Source organism: Petaurus breviceps, unplaced genomic scaffold (assembly GCF_028583685.1).
Source record: "Petaurus breviceps papuanus isolate PSGF00001 unplaced genomic scaffold, PetGlider_PUasm1.0 108, whole genome shotgun sequence".
Taxonomy (NCBI): Eukaryota; Metazoa; Chordata; class Mammalia; order Diprotodontia; family Petauridae; genus Petaurus; species Petaurus breviceps.
The window spans coordinates 1,450,237-1,471,712 of record NW_027185593.1 but is presented as its reverse complement, the minus strand read 5'-3'; the positions used below and the strand labels follow the sequence as shown (position 1 = coordinate 1,471,712).

Here is a 21,476-nt window from a genome sequence, read left to right as displayed (position 1 = left end):
GAAGGTCCCAGATCCCACCCAAAGGGAAAGGCCCAAAGTCTCTAGTGTAGCAAGCTAAGGATAGGGACATGAGTGCCTGCCACCGTTCTCCTGTGGGCTTCTTCCCCAATCTTTCCTTCTCTTCATCAACAGAAGAGAAGTTAGAATGACCATCTTCCCTCTTGATAAATGAAAGACAGAAGAGTCCCAGAATGCCCAAGGTTTGGTAATCAATAGTAATCAATCTCCCCTTTTGGGGGAGAAAGTCTCATACCAGTGGGCTTTAAGCACCGGTTATATATAAAATGAAAAGAGGGTTTGTAGCAGGGGTTCTTACCTAAGGGGTCCATGGATGGATTGGGTAGGGGAAAAATTACATTTTTATTTTTCTAACTTCAAAGAGAAATTTAGCATTTTCTTCAGTTATAAATGTTGGTAGATAGACTCAGGGTACATAATGAAACAAATTTTTTTTAACTTGGCCAGTAGCAGAATCCATATTGCTACATTATGAATATTTGTTAAAAAGGGAGGGAGAGAAAATAAATTCTTGTTCATTGAAAAAATCAGTTTAAAAAAGAAAAAAATGTGGAAAAAATTTTAATCAAGGCCAATAATCACAGTAGTATTAGCAGTATATAAATAGTATTAGCAGTATATAAATCAGATATTTTTCATATCATACAATTATTGGAGATATCTTTAAATGATTATGCTCATCACTGCTCCAGAAATCACTCTTGTTAATGCATCCAGTGCTGGCTAGGTATTTTTTTTTAATTCTGATAATTGTATTTCAGTAATTTCAAATATTTCAATTTAATTTCCTTTGTAGTTCTACATATTTTATTTATACACTTAAAAACATTTATTCCATAAGTGTCACTAGACTCCCAGAGGAGTCTAGGACACAGAAAAAGTTAAGGCCTCCCTGGACTAGAGGATCTTGAAGGTACCTGCCAGTTCTAGTTCTCTCATACCAAACCCTGCTCTGCCTTCATCACCAAGCTTCTTTGAGCATTCTGTAAAGCACTCTATGGATAAATGTGAAGTGCTGTTTTAGATTAAAATTCAGGCGAGTTTTTTTTGCCCCCTTTTATCCACAAAGAAATGATTGTCTGCTTCTCCCATATCATATAGTTACAAGGATGGGCATCCTCACTCTTGTACTTTTTACTCTGTTTCTCACAGAAACACTGCCTGGCAAATTCTGATGTGCTCTTCTGTAAGATGAGCCCTTTTGTAATGAACTGGACATGTGAAGAGGAGAAAATGCCCCTTCAGGGAAAACTCTGACTTGGCAAGGCAGTCCTTGTCTTTAATACCAACCTAGTTTTTCTATGGCTTAAATTTCAAGGGTAACCAGAGGGCAAGTCAAAGATTTACTGACAGATTTTCAAGCAGAATGATGAACTTGAGTCTAATTAAATGGAACATACATGAATACATGTATGTATGTTCGCACACATACACACACATCTTGCCTTTCAGATACATATGGCTTGATATAGCAGTGCTGATTTCACCATTTCACTGAAGGTACAAGACTGGTTCTTTTGGTTATTATGAGGAAGCATTAAATCATAGATTCTACTTCCAAATAAAAAAAGATTATCCCCATCATATACCCACACAACATAACTCTATAGTAACCAAGAGAAATGCAATAAGCCACACAAGAAAATTATTCTTGTTACTTTATTGGACATATAATTGTTTAAAAATTAAAACCATAAGTGTTAGAGCTAGAAAGGACTTTTAGATGATCTAACAAAACCACCACAATTGACAGATGAGGAAACTAAGGCACAGAGAAGGGAATTGATTTGCTTAAGATCACATGATTTAAGTGCAAGACTGAAACCTAAGGCTCCTGACTCCCAGGGCAGAGGTCCCTTTCCACTGCAACATTACACTGTCTTGGCCATATTAGCTTTTTGCTTTCGTTCATTCATTCATTCAGCAAATACTTATTGAGGGCCTTCTCTGCACCAGGACTGTGGAGAATACCAAGAAGATTTGGGCAGAGAGAGCTCCTGTCCTGGAGCTTTGAGTGTAGGTGAGAGTAGGAAGTCATGATAAGACATCCCCTTTAGTATCTCCCCTCACCAACCCATTCTTTATTCATGTTCCACAATAGTCTTCCTCAGTAAGACCCTTCATTTCTAAGCAGTCTTACCCCCAGGGAGGTATATGCTCCTTGAAGCCAGGGACTTTTCAGTCTTGACTTTCTGTCCCTAGCACTAATGATAATAACTAACATTTATATGGTGCCTACTATGTAATCACTTTTACAGCTGTCTCACTTGGTCCTCACAACAACCCTGGGAGGTAGGTGTTATTAATATTTGCATTTTATAGATGAGGAAACTGAGGCTGAGAGTTTGATCACACAGCTTGTGAGGGTCTGAGGCTGAATTTGAATTTAGGTCTTCTGGACTCCAGGCCCAACTCTATCCACTGTGCCCCCCAGCTGCCCTGTGTCTTAGACTCAGTGGTCTTTTGAATTACATTGAATTATAACATACCCACTGGAGTATGAGTGTAGGTACTAAGAACAGTTAAAAGGGCTGTGTCTGTTCAGAAAAGGGAATGGTCATCTCCAGGCAGTGCTATCAGGGGAGGCACAACTTAGGAGGTGGCATTTTTCAGTTAGGCCTGAGAAGCCAGTGTGGTGGGCAGTGGACAGGGAGAGATCTTTCTGTGAGACTGGCCTGCCCACTGAAGCCCAGGAAGCTTCTGGGGCTATTTAGCAGAAATCTATAAAGAAGAATAGTGGTGATGTGTGGAGAGGCCCAATGGGAGAAGGCACTGAATGCCCAGGTGAAGAGGATGGGATTTTTCTTCCTAGCCATTGTTCCATCCTCACTGGGTCAGATACAAAGCTTTTCCCACCTTCTCACTGTGATTTCACATTAGTCCTGTCAAACTGCTCAGCTGGCTGTTCCCTGCACACAACATTCTGTCTCCTGGCTCTTTTGCCTTCGTATAAGTGGCACCTCCATACCGCGCAGCATCTGAAGTCCATTCTCCTGTTGCCTCTTGCCCTTGACTCTGAGCCCTCTCTGGTCCTCATAGCAGAGCTCAAGGGCTGCCTCTCACCAGTGATGCTCTTCCTCACTCCTCCTTCCCTAGCTCCATTCCTCTCCAAGTTATCTTGGGTAAAACTGGTATCTGCTTTTTGGTGTACACTCCCGGTGACTTTCCCCGGCCTTCAACGTCAATAAACTCTCTGAAAGCAGGGATTTTTTCACTTTTGTCTTTGTATTCCCACTACCTACCATGTAATAGGAGCTTAATCAGTGCTTGTTGAAGTGAATTAGATTTGATCTTCATAACAACTCTCTGAGGTAGATAGTTGTGTCAAATTCATGAACAAGCCCCACTGAATACAAGGATTCTGGCAAGAGGCTGCTCTATGTTTTGCCAAAAGATGCCATTTCTAGACAAAAACAAATTTACCACAGCTGGATAGATGTTTGATGAAGAGGTCTAAACACAGCGTCTCTATAGGAGAGAAATGTAAAGAGGTTCTTAATTGTGCCCAGATGATGCCTTTGTCAGAGGATTTGTGTAACAAGGCCATTGTTTAAAACTACTTTCAGTTTTTAGGGCACATCTGACGAATGTTGTTAAAAGCAATTATTTTCAGAGGAAGTGGGGGGAGCAAGAGGACTATTTTCTTTTGTTCCCTACTTTATAGAAATAGTTAAAATTGCTGTATGTCTGCTTTTGAGATTTTGACAGGATAGTCACGGTCCAAGAACAAAGTCTGGTGAAGTTTTGTTGGAGCTGGACATTTGAAAATGAACATTTGGGTTGCTCTCCTTTCCTTTGCTTTTTGTGAATTACTCCAACATATGGAAGCATCTCCTCTCAACTGCATTCCCAGAAAAACCATAAAGTATCAAAGTAAGTGACCTACTTGTAACTCCGGACTTCCTTTATCATGGAGTAGTCATTGATGAACTAGTTAGAATAGCTGTGAGGGAGTCAAGGGGGGGGGGGGGTTAGCAAGTGCGGTACCTCCTATGTGTCCAATGTGGGGAGAGGGGCACCTCCAGCCATTGCCATTCAGTGACTATTCCTGCTGGAGATAAAGAATATGGAGCTATGTATGCAGATAGCTTAGACATTCTGTACATTGGCATCTAAGGACCTGCCCTTCACTCTGCCACTGAGTTACTTAGTAGTAGAATAGCAGGAAGAGCCTAACTTGGAGTCAAACAATGTCCAGCAGTGGGTCCTGTCATTCATGTGCTCCATGTCCTCAAGCCCAGCCTTCCATGTCTCTGGGCCTGTTTTCTCATCTCTAAAAGCCAGGGATGAAGATGATAAAACATACTTCATTTGTTTGGATAGAAAGGTGGGCAGCTACCGGTGAGGAGTGCTGCAGGTGCTGTTAGGTGTAGTCACCATGCCAGGTGGCTTTGTTTTAGCTATTTTTCTTTGTTTAAAAAAAAAGGGCCATTTTATGGGCAAGAGGACAAGGAGTGGAGGTAAGGGACGTGGACACTGATATAAAAAGAAAAAGCATCAATAAAACTTTTTTAATGATTTTTTTTTTGTAGGGGGGCAGTAGCATTGAATGAAATGATCTCCAGGGTCAGTTCTGAAATGCTAAAATCCTGTGAGTTTGGGCAAATCATTTAACCTTTCTGGGCCTCAGCTTCCTTTTCTGTAAAATTAAGGGCCTTTAACTAGATTGATGATGTCTTAAAATCTCTTCCATGTCTAAAATCCTGTGATCTTAATAGGCAAAGTAGTTTTTTTGATTCTTTGGTCTTTAGTTTTCCCTGTCTTCAAAATAGGGGAGTTGAACTGGATGTTCAAGATTTCAGTAGTTATGTGGTATTAAACAAGAATGCAAGGGAGCATATTTCACCTACTGAACAGATTTGAAAGATTATAACTATATGCAAGGGATGATGCCAATTACAGATAAATCTCTTTTCATTAAAATAAGCTTGACAGAATGTCTTATTCAGTAATAATGTTAAGAGTTACTCTTCTTACATAAAGAAATATAAAAACTTGTCTTCAAAGAACAATTCTTTGCTTAAAAATTTTCACCTTCACCTAGTTCATTCAAATTAGTAAGATCTTATTGTATAACCTGCTAAGGCTAATACTGTTTTCAGGTTTTTTTTACTCACTATTTTCAGAGTTAGACTATTCTTCCCTCCCCCCCCCCCCCCCCCAGCCCCTGTCCCCTTTGCCAAGGCTCTTTATCCACAAATAGTGAAATTTGTTAAAGAGCAGTAATTTCATTTTTGTAGCACTTTGCTCCTTACAAAGTGCTGTCCTCACAACATCCCTGTGAGGTGGATATGGATAGTGCAGGGATTTTTCAGAGGAAGCCAAACAACTTGTTAAGTGTTATAGAGGTAGTAACAGCCAAATGAGGTTTAAACCTACATCTCTCAACCTCAAACTCCAAATTACATTTTTGGGTAAACTAGGGAAGTTTGAATTTTCCTAGTGAATTCTTTGGTATAGTGAATTATACTCTAATATTTTTGTTTTATGAGTTTGAGTTTTTATATGTGGAGTTTTCTTAAAAGGTGCACACTTGCATCACCTCCCATTTCTAATCATCATACCTGTTGCTCAAGCAAGCTGACCTCAAAAGTTAGGGAAGGTTGACCAGACTTAATTTAGACCAGCATGCCTTACTTCACACTTTAGAACTGTTATAAATTGAATCCAATTTTTCCATTGACATCTATTTGACCTTTCTTAGCCTTAATATCTCCATCTGTAAAGTGAAGAATTTAGATTAGATGATCTGGGACTTAGAAGTAGCCAGGTGATGCAGTGGATAGAGTACAAGGATTAGAGTCAGGAAGACCTGAGTTCAGATGTGGTCTTGGATACTTGCCATTTAACCTGTCTGCCTCAGTTTTCTTAATTATAAAACGGGGATAAAAATAGCACTCACTGCCCAGGGTTGTTTTAAGGATCAAGTGAGATAATATTTGCAAAGCAGTTAACACAGTGCCAGGCACAAAGTAGGTGCTTAATAAATGCTTGTTCCCTCCCTTCCTAGGGTCCTTCCAGCTATGATGTTCTATGTTCTAAGGACCTGTCACTAATATTGTGTTCTCTTTTATTAGGACCTGTCCAGCCTGATCATTTTTGTTCTAAGCCCTTTCCTATTTGGCCACCATTGAGACTTACATAATATATTTAGGAATTATCTCATTTCAAATTGATTTTCAATTGGTAATAACAACAGTTTATGTTTATATAATGACACATAATGCCCTATAACAACACTGTGAGGTATATAGTAGGTGTCATCATCTCCACTTTATAGATGAAGAAAGTGAGTCACCCAGCTGGTAGGAGTCAGGAGCAGGATTCAGAACCAGGCTTTTATAACTGCAAGGGCAGCACTCTCTCCATCAGATTGACCTGCTTTCTCTTACTAATGATTAAAATTTTGGGGCGGCTAGGTGGCACAGTGAATAGAGCACTGGCCCTGGAGTCAGGAGGACCTGAGTTCAAATCCAGCCTCAGACACTTAACACAAAAAACTAGCCATGTGACCTTGGGCAAGTCACTTAACCCCAATTGCCCTCCAAAAAGCAAAAAAAAAAAGATTTTGATACTAAGTTGTTTCTCTCATTCTGGGTCAAGTAATTCATAATTTGAAAACATGTTTAATTTCTTTTTTTTTTTTTTGCTTCTTGGAGGGCAATTGGGGTTAAGTGACTTGCCCAAGGTCACACGGCTAGTTTTTTTGTGTTAAGTGTCTGAAGATGGATCCGAACTCGGGTCCTTTCTGACTCCAGGGCCTGTGCTGTATTTACTGCACCACCTAGCTGCCCCACAAATGTTTAATTTCAGCAGAATACCCACTTAAGAAACGTGTTTATTAAAGAAAATAATTTTAAGATTACAATACCATAATTTGTTTTACATTTAATTTTTGTTTCTGCTTTCTTTAAAATAAAGCATACCTGTATTCATCAAAAAAAAGAAATTCTTGAAAGAACAAAAATATATTTTTAGATGATGTGTTTCTATATAGATAGCAGATCCAGTAACAAAATATGGAAAATCATAAAGACATGGTTAGAAATTGAAAAATGAGGGCAGTATTCTTTTTTAAATGGCAAATGCAATAATAGCTAAGAGGAAAATATTTTTATTTTGAGTTCATATTTCTTTTTTGGACTAAATTTGTCACATACAGCCTTTCAAAATGCTAATAAAGGGAAAGCACATTTGGAGTCTTCTTGTCCATTTTTCACAGCTCTTTTCTGCTTTGCACTGTAGTAATTTATCATGTTTTGGCAGGAATTTCTTTTCAAAGTGAAACTCTCCACAATCAGTAATGATTTTCAGTTGCTGTCTGCAGAACCGACAATAGAAGACAGAGTTCAACTCTGCCTTCTATCAGAAATGGACTTTTTACATAGGATACTGATTTAGGAGAAAAAGGAGAAAGTAACTCTTTCTTTTGAATTTTCATCTCATTGGGTAATTCTAAATGGAAACACCCTTTGCATTTTATTGTTTTAGGTGATAGCAAAGAATTTGGACGATCGGGATTCTCCAATTTTTCAGCACTCTTAGTGAATAAAGAAACTGACACCTTATTTATTGGTGCCAGGGAAGCTGTCTTTGCTGTTGACATGAATGACATCACTAGAGAAGTGGACAGTGTAAGTTAGTTGTTTCTAACCTTATTATTTTTTTTCTAGGTGTCTTCACTGAGGTTCGCTTTGTTTGAATTAAATTAAACTTGATTGGGGTGGGGAGTCAGGTACAATACAATCCTTTTAGAATATAGCCTATTAATAGACATTTAGATTATAAATCATACTTCAGTACTACAAGGAGCTAATATTTTGTCAATATGGCTATTCTCTCCAATAATGCAAATATCCCCCCTGCACATATTAGTAAGTAGTATTTTTGAAATGCTTTAGCAAAAAATAACAAAACAAAAAACGACTCCTGGTACCTAAGTCTCTGGTGATGATGTACTCTGAATTTATCAGATGATAGGCAAAGGGTCTGTTTCTGGGTCTAAATTTGGTACCTTTCTGGTTTAGTAGGGCATTTTAGAGTTTATGTTGAACTGGCATAATCTTCAAGAATGTATGGTCACCTCCTTAGCACAAGGAGGCACCTAAGGAGATTTTTAGTGGAGAACATAAATTATATACCTTGAAAAATGTCAACTGTTCTTCATCAGAGGACTCTGTTCACCTATAAACTAGAATTAGCACCCACCCACTACCCCACTGTATAATAATATTGTATTTCTGTAGCACTATTTATTCACTGTATAACAATTTTGGGTAAATCTCCTACCCTTAATTTTCTCATCTAAAAAAATGAAGGGATTAGAGTAGAGGGTCCAGCTCCAACATTTGATCCACATTGGTAGGTTATTCTCACTTTACTTTCAGAATAGTTAGGAATGGACCCAGGACATTGCCTTGAGGATGGAGTGGCCTTCATAAATGTCCATGGTGCCAAGGTACTGTGTAGATTTTCCCAGAGTTCTAGTCACATCATTCCCCTTGTTTCCTGAAAGCTGTCTAACGTACTGACCATTCTGCAAGTCACCAGCTAGATGCCCATTACACCCTCTGACAGAACTGGCCTCTGACTGACTTTTAACCCCTCAAAGTCAAGTGTAGAGCAAACCTATGAAGTAGTTCTCTGATGGCAGCAGAAAGAGCTCATCCCTCCTCTCACCCAGTCTTTGTATGACTATTGGCAAACAGCATCACCTCTTCTATCTCAACTTCCTGCTCATTTCATGAAGTTTGTTTACACACTCACTTTCCCATTAGAATGTATGTGCCTTGAGGGCAGGAACTGTTTTTTGCCTTTCTTTGTAGCCCCAGGGCTTAGCACCTAGCCTAGCACAGAGTAATAACCTAATTAATACCTACCTCTTGATTGCACTAGGCAATAATAGTGAAAATAATCCTCTACCCTCCTCTGAAGCACCACTGAGATATACCCTCACAAACACTTTGGTTTTACAGTGGCTTTGCAAATGGAACATAAACTCTGATAGCCTCACCCAGTTGGAACAACTTTTTGTCGTATGAATACCAACAGAGCCAAGTACAGTGAAGCTCATCACCTTAAAGTTTGGCCACCAGGTGATGAATTTTTTCAGTTATAGAAACTCACTAGGACTGAGGCAAAAAAGGGGCAGCAATATAAATTTGTGAAGGGAATTCTGATCACATTCTGATCACATAACTGAGAAATGTAATAGCTGCCATTTATATTGCATATCCAGTCCTCACAATGACTCTGGGAAGGAGTTGGGCAAATAATTTTTCTTTTTTTATAGATGAAGAAACCAAGGCATAGAGAGGTAAAATGGTCTATTAAGGCATCATAGCCAGTAAACAGTATAGGTAGGAAGGGGGAAAGGAAGAACATTTATATAGGGCCTACCATATGCTAAGCACTGTGCTAAATACTTTACAAATATTATCTCATTTGATCTTCACAACAGCTCTTCAAGGTAAGTGCTATAATTACCCCCATTTTATAATAGAGGAAACTGGGGCAAAAAGAGATTAAGTGGCTTGCCCAGGGTCACACAGCTAGTTAAATATCTTGAGGTCATATTTGAACTCAGGTCTTCCTGATTCTAGGCCCTGTGTTCTTCCATTTTGCACCACCTAGTTGGGACTCTATTTGAACAGTCAGATTTCTGGCTACAAATCCAGTGTTCTTTCTACTATGCTATCTCTAAGGACCACTTTCACCATTATAATTCTAAAATGCTAATGACCAGAAGCATGGTCCTTTCTGAGTTATGCATGCCAAGGCAGGCAAATAGTGACATGATGTACCTAAAAACAGAAGATAAATAAGTTCTGTTTGATTTAGAAATATATTGATTTTCCTCTTGTTACATTTAGCTTCTTAATTATGCTTTGCTTAAACTAGATCAGATATTTATGTGTACATACCAGGTGAGAATTAGGGAAATTGAGTTAACCTCTCAGAAGAATCAAGAATTCACTTGTGTTTTGGATGGGGCCTCTTCTGTAAATTTTTGTGGATGCCAAACCTCAATAGTTCATTGAACCATGGGAAGGAATCTGGATTCTCGAAGGCCATGACCAAGAGACACAAGTTGGAAAGGCTTCAGGAAGGGTGCTGGTGACAAAGAGCTTCTGCTCTCCAAAAATCAGGATAGCTTAAGTACAGAGACTCACTCAGCCTCTGCAGACTGACCACTAGAGTGACCCACCAGTGCTGGGAGTGGTAGCCTGTAGATATCAGCCTACCTCATCAAAGTCCAGTGGCAAGAAAAAAGTCAAGACAACTGGCAGTGGCCCCAGGGTGTAGTGTCTAAATGATCTCTAAGTACTTCAGAGCATCTGCTTCAGCTGCATGCCCATTAGAACAAATTGTTCTTATATGCCCATTGCACTGGGGAAGTCTTCACATTTGTGGGGTAAACATCCCTCTTGCTCACTGACAGGGACCTGGTTTAGCCTGTTTGCTGAGATGGTTTTACCAGAGTGTGGCTCCTGTATATGCTACAGCTTTAACTTAAAAAGGTTAAAAGCCAAGACCAAGTGAAGGATAGGCTGGTTTGTGACTTTTTGTTGGCAGATGCAGCCTCAGTACAGCCTCTGAGGCTGAGATGCAACAGAATACAGACTGATTCTATGCAGCTTGTGCTAATTTTGGTCTGACAACCAGTATCAGGAAAACAAAGGTTCTCCATGAGCCAGTACCACATAATACATACATGGAACCACTGGTTATGGCAAATGGAGACATTTTGATTGCTATGAATAAGTTCACTTACCTTGGCAGTGTACCTTCCAGGGCTATACACATCAATAATGAGATTGATGCACAAATTGCCAGAGCTAGCCATTGTTGTTTGTCATTCATCCTCAAAAATGACCCTCAGCATTTGGAAGGCTCCAAAAAAAAGTGTAGGAGAGAAGAGGTATCAAACTGCCTACCAAACGGTTTACAGAGCTGTCGTGCTGATCTCATTGCTGTATGCCTGTGAAGCCTGGACAGTCTACCAGCATCACACCAGAAAACTGAATCATTTCCATTTGGATTGCTGTAGGAAGAGTATGAAGATCACCTGGCAGATAAGATGCTGGACACTGAGGTCCTCTCTCTAGCTGAACTGCCAAGCATTCAGACTACTGCCGAGAGTGCAACTCTAATGGACAGGCCACATAATCCAAATGCCAAATGCACTCTTACCTAAGGGACTGTTATGGAGAACTTGCTCAAGGCAAGTGCTCACACAGTGATCAAAATAAATGGTGTGAGCATGCTGTTAAGGTTTTTCTGAAAAACTTTAGTATTGATTGTGAGACATGGAAAATGCTTGCAGAGGATTGCCCAGTATGGCATGTCTGCATCAAAGAAGGCTCTGTACTCCATGAGCAAAGCAGAATCCCAGTAGCACAAAGGAAGTGTGAGCTGCACAAACCTAGAAACATCTCCATCCCAAATGTTCTAGCAGACTGCTCATGCCCAACCTGTGGGGGAGCGTTCTGAGCTCGTATTATCCAAAGTCAGTCAGCCATAGCCCAACACACTGTGCCCTGACCCCAGCGTCATGATGTTGGTGGTCCTCTGAAAATGAAGGGCCAGCAACAACAGCTTCCAGTCCCTGCTGCTGGATATGCTGGTGGATCCCTGAGCCACACAAGGGCCAAAGCCAATTGAGCATCTGTGCTAAGCTTGGCAATAATGGGATGAGCCTCCAGCAGCAGAGGACAACCCAGCTGCTTAAGAAGGGGCACACTGGCCCTCTCAAGAAGGAGGGTTAAAGCTTTCATGCTGCTTAGTAATGGGGTCCAGCCAGTAATGGGATCCACCGTAATTCCACTCTGAACAAGATAGGGAGACTGAGGAATGAGATGGAAAATTGGATAGGAATAAAGGAGTTGCCTTAGAGTAGTGAGATAACATACATTTGTTGGTGTTTGTTCTGGCTGGCGTTTTACAGGCTAGTATATTTCATGTGACTACAAGGACCTTAATCATGACTAAGGTGTTGCTGGCATGTGAATTTCAGCTTTTATATGTAAGATTAAGTGACAAAGGATATGGTGCCCCTTTGTAGATTATTTGGTTATTTATTGTATTTTATTTATGTTAACTATTTATTGTGTGTGTGTTGAATTTGTGTGTGTGAATTTGTGCAACCTCTATTTTGGGAGATCATCTTTCTGTGTAAAAAAAACAGGGATTAAGTATAGTGTATATAACTCGTGTATAAATCCTAATGTATAAAAGTAACCCTTTTGTTTGCACTTTGAGTTGTTTTCTTGAAAATGATCATAACTGCTTATGACCTCTTAACTTTCCTGTAAAAGTTTAACAGCAGTTTTATAACTTTTGCCCTAACTATTCTCCCCTCCTTCCCCATACTAATATAACAGTAACTTCTTCAAGGTCATTCTCAGGATAAATATTAGTACTTGCACTGGGCAGATCACCAACCATGAAAAAACAGGATAAATGAGATAATGTGTTTCATCCATAAACTAATTGGTAGCAACTATCAAGGACAAGCCCACATAACCCAGATAACAGCCTCCTACGTCTGAAGCTGCTGAGAATTCAAGTGCGTGCCAAAACTGAGCTGTCCAAAAGAACAGTTGTGAGTTTGAGAAATGCGTGTCCTCAAGCTCAACCACTGTAGGCTTACATACAGGGGAGTGCCAGAGCACACCCTGATGTCTCCCCCAAGTTGGTATTTTGTGCCTCATCTTTAAAGTTTGCATTTTAAGTAAAGTTTATAGTGAATTTAATAAAGTAATCTCAGTTGAGTTTTAGTTTTCTTTATTTTTTTAAATGAAAATAATGTCCTTTATGACAATGTTCAATAAATGGGTTTAAAAACAAATTAAATTCCATTGGTGAACACTGATGAAATGAGCTGTTTACACCTATGTCGACCACGTGTGCATTGCAGAGTCGACATTCCCCAAACCTTTCAAAGACAACTCTAAGGTGAGACTCTACAGATAAGCTGTGTCAGAATAGAAGCTTTTTCTTATTCTGGGCTTGACTTACTCTGTGAACTTCACTTCCTTACTAGCAGGTTTGCCTTCCCCCCTCCCCCCTTCCAGTTTCTTTTTAGATATTATCTTTCCTAGGTAGAATATAAGTTCCTTGAGGGTAGGAGGTATCCTGTTTGCTTATATTGATATTCCTAGCATGTTGAACAGTGCCCAGAAGATACCAGAAGACTTCCTGACTGTAGGCCCAGCACTCTGTCCACTACGCCACCTAGCTGCCTCCTAAGTAGAATGCTAAACTTGGGAGTTAGGAACATCTAGGTTTGAATCGTAACTCAGATACTTAATGGTTGTGTGACTCTGAGCCTCACCTCACTTCATTTGTAAAGTAAGAGGATTGGGGTTGATGACCTGGAAGGTCCCATCCAACCCTAAATCTGTAATCCTGATTTGCCAGCATTTCTACAACAAACTTTTCAGCAGTAGTGACACCATATTTTAATCATAACATGGGAGTTCCTGGGATATTATATGAGGAAGTAGAAATGGCCAAGAAGACAAAGGGGCAGCTGGATCACACAAAGCACATAGACAATAAATTCATACTGGAGACAAAATGTTGAAAGCATTAAGAGACCAATTTTTAATATATCTGAAAGTAGAAAAGATAACATTGGAAAAATAGTCTTTCTATCAAAAAATTGATCAAAAGGGTATCAATATCGGGGTGGCTAGATGGTGCAGTGAGTAAAGCGCTGGCCCCAGAGTTGGGAGACCTGGGATCGGTTCCAGGATCGGTTCCGGCCTCAGACACTTAACCCCCACACAAAAAAACTAGCTGTGTAACCTTGGGCAAGTTACTTAACCCCAATTCCCAAAAAAAAAAAAAAAAAAAAAAAAGGGTATCAATAACTACCGATCCATATCCCTACTTTCCCATCTGTACAAAATCCCAGTGAGTGTGATCTACCCACATATTGAGGATATCCTGGGTGAAATATGAGAAAGGAACAAATAGGTTTTTAATAAAATGATTTATTATAGCAGACTGACTTCAAATACAGTGTTCTGTTACTTTCGGTATTTATCTTTAGTCAATAAATTACAAAAGCTTGCTGCATTAATTGTTTCTTTACCGGAAAGAAAAAAAGGTTGCAGGAAAGCAAAGCAGCCTTGAAAGTCTCCCTTACAACAAGGTGCCTCCTCCTTCTCTTAAGTTTTCAGGACACCACTCTTCCCTGGTTCTTTCCCTATCATCTGACCATTCCTTCTCTGTCTCTTTTCCTGGATCCTCTTCTGTTGGTAGATTTGCCTGGCTCAGGTCTTGCTCTGCTCCAATCCATCTCAATTCAATTATCATAGTGATCTTCTGAAAACACAGAGCTAATTATGTCACTGCCCTGCTCAGTAAATTCATCGGCTCCTTATATATAATATATAAGGATCAAATATAAATATGAAATCAACTGTTTGTCTTTCAAAGCTCTTTATAATTTCCCACTCTCACACATATCTATACTCCTTCTTACATCTTATGCCTCTCTCCCCCAACTAGGTTGCACAGTGCTGGGCCTAGAGTCAGAAAGACAGTTCAAACCTGGTTTCAGACACTAGTTGTGTGACCTTTACCACATCATTTAACCTAGTCGTCATCAATTTCCAAAGCTATAAAACAGAGATAATAGCACTACGTCATAGGGTTGTGAGGATAGAATGAGGTAATATTTGTAAAGTGCCTAGCACAGTGCCTAGTACACAGTAGGTGCTTAATAAGTGTTTATTGATTGACCATATAAGATCATATATGATTTATGTTAAGAGCACTTAAGATTCATAGATTCAGCCACATTTAAAATCCTCTGATTAGCAATATCAATCAAGGCATAAAACGAGACTATATTCTAAAAAGATTAATGATCAGAAAAGGAGATTGGGATTAAGAATCAGTCATAACAGACTGCAAGAGTATTGCAGTGATAACTCATGAAATGTCACAAGACTTATGGGATGGGTCTGTATAGATGCGTCGCAGTCAGCACCTTTGAAAGTGCCATAGCTTTAGGACTGGAAGGGACCTTGGAGGTCTTCTGGTCTGACTCCTCTAGACAGGTGGAGAAACAGGGAATTGAACCAGAAAGTTCAACAGCTTTCCTAAATCCTATCAGGAGTCAGTGATGGAGTTCAGGTTGTCAAATTCCCAATCCAGAATTATTTCCACTGCACTACCCTGCTTCTTTGGGATTTTAGAGACCATAGGATCTAATCCACTTATTTTATAGATAAGGAAATTGAGGCCCAGAAAGGAGAAGTTAGTAGACTCAAGATTCTCTAACTTAAAATCCAATGATTCCCCCCTGTACTGTGCTGCCCATGTGCACATAGATGAAGTCACAAATTTGTTGAAATATTTAAGTACTTTTTAGTAGGTCAAAATTTTAAGCTGCATCTGGTCCTTAGTTTTATCTATAAAACAAGAGATGGATTAGTTCCTTCTAGTTCTGACTCTTGTGTATTCATCAAATATTAAGTATTTGCTCTGTGCAGATGCCTGCCCTCAAGGAGCTCATAGCCTAATGGGGGAGGGATTGAGAATACATTACAGTACATTTCATTACAAGAAAAAGACTGACAAGTGCATGAGAGGGGAACAAAATGCTCTGGTATTTGAGAACAAAGGGTGGGAAGAGATCATTTGTAGTTCAAGGGATAAAAAGGCTTTGTAGAAAAGCTGACATCTTTGCCAAGCATAGATATACTTTGGCCCTAAAAAAACCACACACAGAAGTTCCTTAGTGGTTGTATCGCTATAATGGATTTATAAAAAGCTGCTGTTTACCTTCTTGATTCTCTTTTTGTAGTAAAATTAAAGAATGTAAGTCCCTTGGACAAAGATAACAGAAATATAGCTAGCCCTAGATAGGGCTATATCACCGACAGAGGTATGCGTCTACTGATAACCAAAATGAGCTGTGCAGAAAAATTACTTTTGGTTCACAGACATTAATTCCCTGAGAAATTACCACCATGAAGGATGGTCTCCTCACCACCTAGAGGCTACCTTTTCTAGTATCAGTACCAACCATACCAGTCTCTTTAATTTTGGAGTTTAAAATCAAGTCAACAGACATCAAATACCTACTGTGTCCTAGGGTCTATGCTAAGTTCTAGGCATTCAAAGAAAGACAAAACAGCCCCTGCCTTTAAGAAGTTCACAAACTAATGGGGAAGACAATGTGAAAACAACTATGTGCAATATATATATATATATGTGTGTGTGTGTATATATATATACACAAGAGAAATTGGAGATAATCACAGCAGGAAGGCATGAAGCTTTTCCTAATTACTTTCCCATTTCTACTTGACATTCTTCCCTAACTACCTTGCATATAAACTACTTTGTATTTATTCATTGATACACACAGGTCAACATAGGAATATATACATGTATACACATATATCAGTTTGTACTGTATATATTTACATATATACTTGTCTTCCCATTAGAATTTATGATCCTTGAGAATAGATTATTTTATTCTTTGTAGTTGTATGCACAGTACCTGCCACCTAGTGTATTTCTAAATACTCATTGATTGATTTATTGATTCCATTTGGGAGATAGTGGGAAAGTCTTTAAATTTCTCTTAGTCTTAGTTTCCTCTCATTAAAATGGAGTCAGCATGGTGTGGTGGAAAGCATATAGAGCTGGGATCAGAAGACTCGATCTCCATGTGATGCTTCCTGGCTGCAGCACCTAGTCCTTGAGTCCGTGAGCCTCCCTAAGCCTTTGTTTTTCCATCTATAAAAGTGAAGCATTGGGGGCGGCCAGGTGGCTCAGCGAGGAAGAGCACCGGCTGCAGCGTCAGGATGACCTGGATCAAACCCGGGCTCAGATACTCAGCACCACACCCAGAAATAACTGGCCGTGTAACCTTGAGCAAGTTACTTAACCCCGATTGCTTTAAAAAAAAAAAAAAGTGAAACATCGCTCATACTAAGGAACCCCACAAAGCTTGGCAAGGAAAATATTTTGTAAACTGCAAAGTGCTACAAAAATGTGTTAACATCCTGATAACTTGTCACAGCATGGAGGTAACTCTCATTCTCAAAAGCTATCTAGCCAAAGATAATTTCTGGCAGTTCTTGCCAACCATAAGGTGTCTAGCACATCCCAGTCCATTATTCAAATGCTAACCTCACTAAAATCTGGAAGGCTTGTCACCACAAGAATGTCCAGCTAGTCTTGATTTTTTTGTTTAGACATGTAGGTGACACGGTGGAGAAAATTACAAAACCTTGATGAGTGTCTTAACACAACCTCAACTGGGTCCTCACTTACAATCCTTTTAATTCTTCCTCAGACCACTTCCTATAGCTCCCCCTCTTGGCTGAGAACTTTGTCTTAAAACCAAACAAGGCCATTTGCTGAGAACCCCCTCTTCTTTCCTCCACATATCACATTACTCAAATGCCTTCTGCCACTATCTGTTCCTTTACCCCTGTCTCACATGATGAGGTGGCCCTTCTCATTGCCAAGGCAAACCCTTCTGTCTGCCCAAGGGATCCCATTTCATTCCATCTTCTCAAACAAGTTACTTGCATTTTCATCTCCATTCCCACTTAATCTCAATCTCCCTAGCCTGCTGGCTGCTTCCCTAGTTTCTACAAACATGCCCCTGTCCTCAAAAAACCCTCATGGTTCATCCATCCCCACTAATTATCACCCCATGTTTCTCCTGTCTTTTATGTCTATAATCCTTAAGAAGATCTTCTACAATAAATGCTTCTATTTCCTCTCCTCTCATTCTCTTCAATTCTTTACATTCTGGCTTCTAACCTCATCATTCAGCTAAAACTTTTCTCTCAAAAGTTACAAACAACCTTAATTACCAAATCTAATGGCCTTTTCTCAGTACATGACCTCTCTGCAGCCTTTGACATTGTTGATCACCCTTTCAAATGAGATATTTGTAAAGCATTTAGCACAGTTCTTTTCTCATAGTATGTGGTTAATAAATACTTGTATTTTTTTCCTTGATATTCTCTTGCCTCTAGGTTTCTGTGACCTTGTTCTCCCCTAATTCTCTTCATAGCTCTCAGATAGCTTTCTTATTCTCCTTTGCAGGACCTTTATCTGGGTCATACCCACTAACTGTGGATGTGTTCTCTGGCTCTGTCCAGGGCCCCTTTCTCTTCTCCCTCCAGACAATTTCACTTGGTGATTTCCTTAGCTCTTATGGATTTAGTTATCAGCTCTATGCTGATGATTATTAAATCTACTTATACATCTGTAAACTCTTTCCTGACCTCCAGTCTCACATCTCTAACTACATATGTCCTATTGATAACTTAAACTCACATGTCTAAAATGAAATTAATTAACTTTTCCCCAAAACCCTCCTCCCTTCCAAACTTCCCTATTCCTATGGAGGTTATCACCATCCTCCCATTCCCCAGGCTCACAACCTAAGTGTTAGCCTCCAACTTCTTACACTCAATCGTCCATATCCAATGCATTGCCAAGTCCTGTTGATTTTACCTTTATAATATCTCAATATACTCCCATCTCTCCTGTGACACTGCCACGTCTCTGGTGCAGGTCCTTATCACTTCATTCCTGGACTATTGAAATAGCTTGCTAGTGGGGCAGCCTGCCTCTTCTCGCCCCATTTCAATCTATCCTCCACTCAGTTGTCAAAGCAATTTTCCTAAAGTACAAGTCTCGCCATATTACTCCATACTAAACTCCAGTGGCTATCACAATCTCCAGGATCAAATAGAAAATCCTCTGATATTTAAAGCCATTTATAATGAAAACACACACACACACACATACCCTTTCCAGTCTTCTTGTAACTTAACCCTCCCAAGCCACTCTTTACTCTTTGTTCAGTGACATTGAGCTCTTTGCTGTTTTTCATACTAGGTTCCCCGTCTCTCAGTTGCCAGGCATTTTTCTGGTTCCCTTCAACCTTGGAATGCTCTTATCTCCATCTTCTGGCTTCCCTGGCTTTCATCAAGTCCCCAGTAAAGCCCTACCCTCTACAGCAAGCCTTTCTTAATCCCTCTTAATTTCATTGCCTTGCCCTGTTTGCCCAGTTGTTTTCACGTGGTCTCCTCCCTCAGATTGGGGGGTCCTTGGGGGCAAGGGCTGTCTTTTACCTTTCTTTGTATTCTGTGTGCTTAGCACAATGCCTGGCACGTAATAGAAACTTAAATGTTTATTGGTTGACACTGGATTAGAGACTAGACCTGGTTTCAGGAAGACCTGAGTTCAAATCCTAGACATTGCCTGTGTGATTGTGGGTCAGTAACTTAACCTCACCAGCCTCAATTTCTTCATCTTTAAAATATGGGATAATAATAGTACCTATTCCATGGGGTTGTTGTGAGGATCAAACAAGGTAATATTTGTAAGGTACTTAGTAAACCTTAAAACATCATATAAATGCTAGTTATTATTTAGCTACAGCTACTTATAAAGCTGTCTGCTAAGGGGGGGGGGGGACGGGGAGGAAGAGGAGGAGTGTACCTGGATGGAAGGAGGAACGCCCATGATGAGATTATGGACCCCTGAAGTACTGAAATACAAGTGCACGCTAGCGAGTTACTTCTTGGTTTTGTGCTTATAGATGGGAAAAGTGTATAAAACTAATTGAGTATATTTTTGAATTTCAGGTGTATTGGTTTGCTACTGAAGATAGGCGGCTGGAGTGCATCCATAGAGGGAAAGACACAGTAAGTTACTAATGCTGTAAAAACTGAAGTTAATCATTTCCACATTGACCAGGCTTTTAAACTACTTTAAAAATCTATTTAAGCTTCTTAAAATATTTTTATATTAGTGCAGATGTCTAACACTGTTCCCTATTCTTTCACACTAATCATTTTCCTCTAAATTTTTGGAAACAGGCCCTCATTCACTTAATCCACACTTTTATATGGTGCAGAACACTGTGCTAGGTGATATACTAAATATTTGTTTTAAAATTATTTTCTTCTCTGCTTTTGCTCACTCCATTTCCCATGCCTAGAATGCCTTTTGCTCTCTTGTCCTCTGTGGCTTCCCTAATCCTGTCCAGCCTTCAAGACTCACCTTGAATTTCTGGTCCACAGGACCTTCCTAGACATCATCCCATGCTAGTCCCTCCCTCACTGTGGTATCGTGTGGTATTGTGGAAAGAGCCCTGGAACCATCAGCCAGGAGTCCAGTCGTGGCCATGACTCTAAGTAGTTGTGGGACATTGAGCAGTTTAGCCCCTCTGGGCCTCTCATTTATCTTCTTTAAACTGAGGGGGCTGGACTTGATCATCCTTAAGGTCCCTTCCAACTTTGACATGCTGTGATTCTATATTACCTTGGGTTACTAGCTGTATTATCACAATTAGCTGATAATTTTGAGGACTATGCAAGACAGTGCTAGACTTGGAGTCAGGAAGGCCTAGTTCAGATCCTGCCCCAAATACTCACTGGGTGGCCATGGGCCATGGCCTCTCTGAAGCTCCTTTGTAAGTAGCAGCAGTACTGTCCTCCCCCAAAGGGTTGTTGTCAGACTCACATGAGTACATGTGTATAAAGTATTTCACAAAATTCAGATCAGTCTTTATTTGATAATTATGGTAATCTCATGCTTCTCTACTTCAAGTTTTTGGAGATTTGTCAGCATAGATACTTTTTCCACCATCATAAGTCACATAATTTCTACAGTAGACAGCTTTCAGAGCTTCTGTGTCTGAAAAATAATCACCTGATAGTCACCCTAGAATAAGCTTTTCCAGACTTAGTTCAGCAGACCTGCAGACAACTCTGAGCCCACCTCTGCCTTCCCAGCTTGTTGTGACACCTACTAGAATTTGTCTTCTGCTGACACAACTTTCAGAAGCTCCAAACTTTAATGCCACATCTTGGCCTGTAGGTTTTGGGGGCATGGGTCAGGGAGTAGAAGGGAATGATGTAATTCTTAGAATGTCCTTTAATGTTTTGAGCACTTAGGCCTCATCTTCTCTTCTACACTGCAAATTCCTTAAGGATAAAAACCTTCTTCTCCCCCATTGTGTTCTCCAGAGTAACTGTATACAGGGTACATTCGATACTTAATGATTTCATTTGTTTTTAGTGAGTATAGCTCTGCAAATCAGAACACATAAAAACATCTGTAATTAGCTATATGGTTTACCAGTTGAAATGAGTGTGTCCATAAAAAGGTTAGTCCATAGTGGTGAGATGACTGTAAACCACACCATGAAAATTGGTTGAATTTTGATCATCAATTTGAAATCTGATCAAGAAATGATCATCTTAGAGAAGACTTTTAGAACTTAATAATCATCTTCAGGCATTTGAAAATCTGTACTAGGAAAGCAAGATTGAATTTACCAGTTTGGTACCAGATGACAGAACTAGAATGATTGTGAGAAAATTGCACCGAATAAGATTTTGGCTTAATGTAATAAAAAAAATTCTTTCACATGGAGATCTGTTCAGAAGTAG

The 21,476-nt window shown here is 39.7% G+C and overlaps 1 protein-coding gene across 1 annotated transcript in view; it reads left to right on the top strand.

Annotated features, from left to right (window-relative positions):
• Positions 1-3,602: 3,602 nt before the first annotated feature.
• The window catches only part of LOC138154339 (semaphorin-4E-like), a 58,874-nt gene continuing 41,000 nt past the window's right edge, over positions 3,603-21,476 (top strand). The window contains exons 1-3 of the mRNA XM_069079068.1: positions 3,603-3,891; positions 7,510-7,652; positions 19,665-19,724. Of these exons, the coding sequence (XP_068935169.1) occupies positions 3,786-3,891; positions 7,510-7,652; positions 19,665-19,724 (309 nt within the window). The 5' untranslated portion in view covers positions 3,603-3,785. The remainder of the gene's footprint in view (positions 3,892-7,509; positions 7,653-19,664; positions 19,725-21,476) is intronic.